Genomic DNA, 4,012 nt, shown 5'->3' on the forward strand with positions numbered 1-4,012 from the left:
AGGCATTTTTAGAAGTCACACTCAACCATAGATTTATTGGAGAATGCATGCTAAAGTCCACCTTTGTTGGAAGTGCTAGGGAAAATGTTCTTGCAATTAAATGCATTGGGTGCCACCAATATTTCCCCACTCTCTAATCAAGATTTATAGGCCTATGCTTCATTGTGAGTACACAAGAGAAGCTATATATAAACCAAGTTCCCAATATACAACAATGTTTGATCAATGTAACCTCTACTTCTTTGTCTATTTCTTTATCGTAATTACCTTTCCCCAGTAGTAAGTTGTTGCACTACTAGCATTACATCTTGGATTTGAAACCCTCTCCATACATATATATCCTCTTAATTGATTAGATGCCACTGTGGAATGTAGGGTTGAACCCATGACCTCTTGGTCTCCATCTCTTTCTCTCTCTCTCTCATACACATAGCTTCTATTATCTCATGCATTGCTTAATGATCCTTCAAAGCTTCCATATTTATTCAGAAAATTTTCTACGAAACAATATAGACTCATGAATTGATGACAAAAGTTTCCATCCTCTACATTATATCCTATGTTTCTAACATAGACACAAGAATTGATTAAAAAGTTTCCATCCTTTATACACTCCACTATATCCTATATTTCTAACATAGACTCAGGAAATGAGAACAAAGTTTCCATCCATCATACACTCCAAACAAGCTTATTGCATGCCAAGTACTTTGTAACACATGTCCAATACTCCCTTCTTTCGTATGTGGTGTCACACATAAGACAACTTTGTTGTAATAAAATATTAACTGGAACAATGGCTAATAGCTTATGTGTGATCACCATCCACTATAACTGTTCACAAATCCTTTCTGTTGTCATCATGGGTTTTGGCTATCCATGTTGATCTGCCTCGTGCATATTCCGCTCCCTAGACCGTGCACAATACAAACTAGCCGATCCAATCCATCATTTTTACACTCAAAGTTTAGCTCAGGTAATACTACCGGAGATATGTTCCTAGTATTAACATTCCTTCCCAAGGGTTCCTAGTTGACACCATACTTTGAGTGACGTTCTATCGCAAAATTTTTTGATCTCGTCTCCAGCCAACAGGCCACTCTTGTGCAACCTGCATGAAACCAGAGAATGCCAAATACAAGTAAAAGTGGGAATCGATAAAACAATACTAGAGATGAACAAAAAGAATCACGATTGATAGCGAATCATGGTGAAACGGAATTATATTACACTATACAAAGCCTCCACTGGCAGTCACTTGATGATTACACTCTTATTTACGCTACCGCCTTAAACAGTACACAGAACAAATCACTGATTTGGGTATCTTACATATGCTACATGGCAATTCACTATACCACCATTCAGTTTTCACGGAGGAAAGGTCTTGCAACTAGGACTAATGGCAACATTACCATTAATGACTTGAGCTCCTGAAGAAAATTAGAGCTCATAAATGCATCCAAAAGAGAAGAGTTCTCAATGATAATGTTGTAGTAGTAAACATTGTCATCACCAGTGATGCTCATGGCTTCATCCTCCTGAACAGGGAAGTTCATATCAAATTCACTATTGTTCTAAATTCTCCCCATGTCTATTTGTAGGTTCTATAATCAAATATTGGGGATCATTGTTGGTTGTTATACCACCGTAACCTTCACAACATGGTTAAGCTCAATCTCATCAGAGAATCCCAATGCTTCAGCATACTCAAATCTGTTAGTTAACTGATTTGTGTTGTGCAATTCCTTCTCAGGATAAGAATCATGAGAATGAAAGCCTACCAGATACATGAGATCTGGCCATATTCATACATTCATACAAGCATTTTCATATTAGAACTTCATCATGGATCACATCCAAGTTATCTGGTTTCTTTGGCTCCGATCCTACCTCAGAGCTCAGATTATTTCCTTCTCCATTCATCGATGCCAATATCGAATCCTCTTGCTCATCAGACTCATACTCTGGATATCTAATAGGCAAACCCAGAGCGGAATATGAGAGAATCTCTGGATTTGTTAACTTATCCAAATTTAAGCCTTCTTTTCCATTTACTTTTTCGCCTTCGATTCCATATGCTTCGGCATCATACGCTGCAGTTATATAATCTTCTTCTTCATCCTCATCTTCGATTGTAGGCTTAGCCACAGGTATAATAGTTCCACTATAGCTTCCATCTTTATTTCTCTTAATCCTTTCCCTCACGACGGGTACTAATGCATCCAGAATCTCGAGAAGTATCTCATCGTCGAGAGAGAAACCTTTACTTATTGCGGTATCCATCACCCTGTGCCGAAACTCTTCTTCCGTAACATTTTCGAGTATCGAGAAATCGACAGACGAAACACCAGAATTCAACTCATTGAGCTTTCTTAAAGCACTCTGTTGAGCATCAATGGAAGCTCCTGGAAAAGGAACTAATCCGAAAAAGGATCCAACAACACTGCTTTCCATTCCTGGAGATGAAGCAAGAATAGAGGCATCATCATAACTTTCAATACTAGCAAAGTTTCTCATATCTTTGTTTTCTTCTTCAATACCATCTTTACAGTCATCTTCTTCTTTAGCTTCATCGTCTTCTTCATCAATATCATCGGAAATGCGTGCCCGAATAGCAGGAAAACTCGGATTCAAAGAGGTTGTAATCTTGTTTCCAAGCATATTCTCTGCATCTACAAAATCTCCTTTAGATACAACTTCCTTATTACCATCATCATCATCATCATCATCATCATCATCATTTCTTCTCGATTCTTCCACTTCTTCACCATGCTTTTCTGTTTCATCTATCAACGAAATACCTTCCACGGAATTGTCAGGGAGTGTGTTTTCTTCTTGTTGAGGAAGAAGAAGGGCAGAGGTATTGCCCAAATCCATGATGTCAAAACGCTTCCTTTTCTGAGAGTGTTACAGATTGAACATCGGACAAGAGGAAGTGTGGAGACAGGGCTTACCAGATACCCTGCTTCTCTCTCTTCTTATCTTCTCGGAGTCCCATAGTATGAACCATACGTACCCTACGTGCATTTGCGTATGGTAAACACTCTCAAAGTATGGTAAATACCATACTTTTGTATTCATTATTTATTATAAGGTAAATTGTTTGATAATGTGGTGGTCACATGGACCACACCTAGATTAGGCCCCTACCAAGCCCCATGCACCACACATAGACCACACCCAAATTAGGCCCCTACCAAGCCTCATGCACCACACCCAAACTAGGCCCCCACCAAGCCCCATAATTAGTAGAGCTAATTGGAGCGGGAGAACACCCTCCACGCTAAGAGAGAGTCTATAAAATGTAACTTGAGACATAATGAAAGGAAGGCTATTCTTGAGAGCATTTCACATCTTGAGCATTTCACATCTTGGTTGCGTCAGCTAATTGGATGTTCTGCTTCTGTTGGTGATTCTGCCACTTTCGGCAGTGACGCCGAATGTGGCCATAGTTGTTGCAATAGAAACATTTGGGGCGTCCCTGGCTGTCTCGTTCGGGCAATGCACGCTTGACATGTAATTGCGCGTTCTGGATGTCGATGTCCATGGGAGTGACGGCTGGTATAGTGTTTGTATGATCATGACTAAGATTACCTGGTGTGTGCATGTCGTGCGCGTCTGCAGCTTCGATGCATTGGGCAGTGAGGATGGCTTCGTGTAGTGTCGTCGGGCCTTGATCACATACACGGCGGCGGAGGTCATGTCGTATACGCGGCCAGAAAAAAAACAACTTCATGTCCTCCGACATGTTGGCATCAGCTCGGCGTAGGATCTGCACAAAACGAACCGCGAACTGGGTGATGGGTTCGCTTGGTTGTTGGGTAATTGACTCAAGTTGTTGTAGGGCCGTCTGGCGGGAGTCTTGATGAGCAAAATTCCGAATCATGGCTGCCTGTAATAGATCCCAGTCGTTGCGTGTCTCTTCGGGTTGTTGTACAAGCCATGTTGCCGCGATATTCTCGAGGAGTGTCTTCATCTCCATTGCCTTCCGAGGGTGTGGCCACTGGTG

The 4,012-nt window shown here is 41.0% G+C and overlaps 1 protein-coding gene across 1 annotated transcript; it reads right to left on the reverse strand.

Moving 5' to 3' along the window:
• Window positions 1-546: 546 nt before the first annotated feature.
• Window positions 547-2,924, reverse strand: LOC147857594 (uncharacterized). Its single transcript, XM_087327957.1, has 2 exons — window positions 1,416-2,924; window positions 547-1,111 (listed from the first exon to the last, which is right to left on the reverse strand). Exon 1 carries the CDS (start codon window positions 2,878-2,880, stop codon window positions 1,831-1,833), a length of 1,050 nt encoding a protein of 349 aa, XP_087184083.1. The 5' UTR covers window positions 2,881-2,924; the 3' UTR covers window positions 547-1,111; window positions 1,416-1,830.
• Window positions 2,925-4,012: the final 1,088 nt, after the last annotated feature.

Source organism: Azolla caroliniana, unplaced genomic scaffold (genome assembly GCF_043228905.1).
Source record: "Azolla caroliniana isolate FFs.n. ecotype wild unplaced genomic scaffold, voAzoCaro1.0.p SCAF_11, whole genome shotgun sequence".
Taxonomy (NCBI): domain Eukaryota; kingdom Viridiplantae; phylum Streptophyta; class Polypodiopsida; order Salviniales; family Salviniaceae; genus Azolla; species Azolla caroliniana.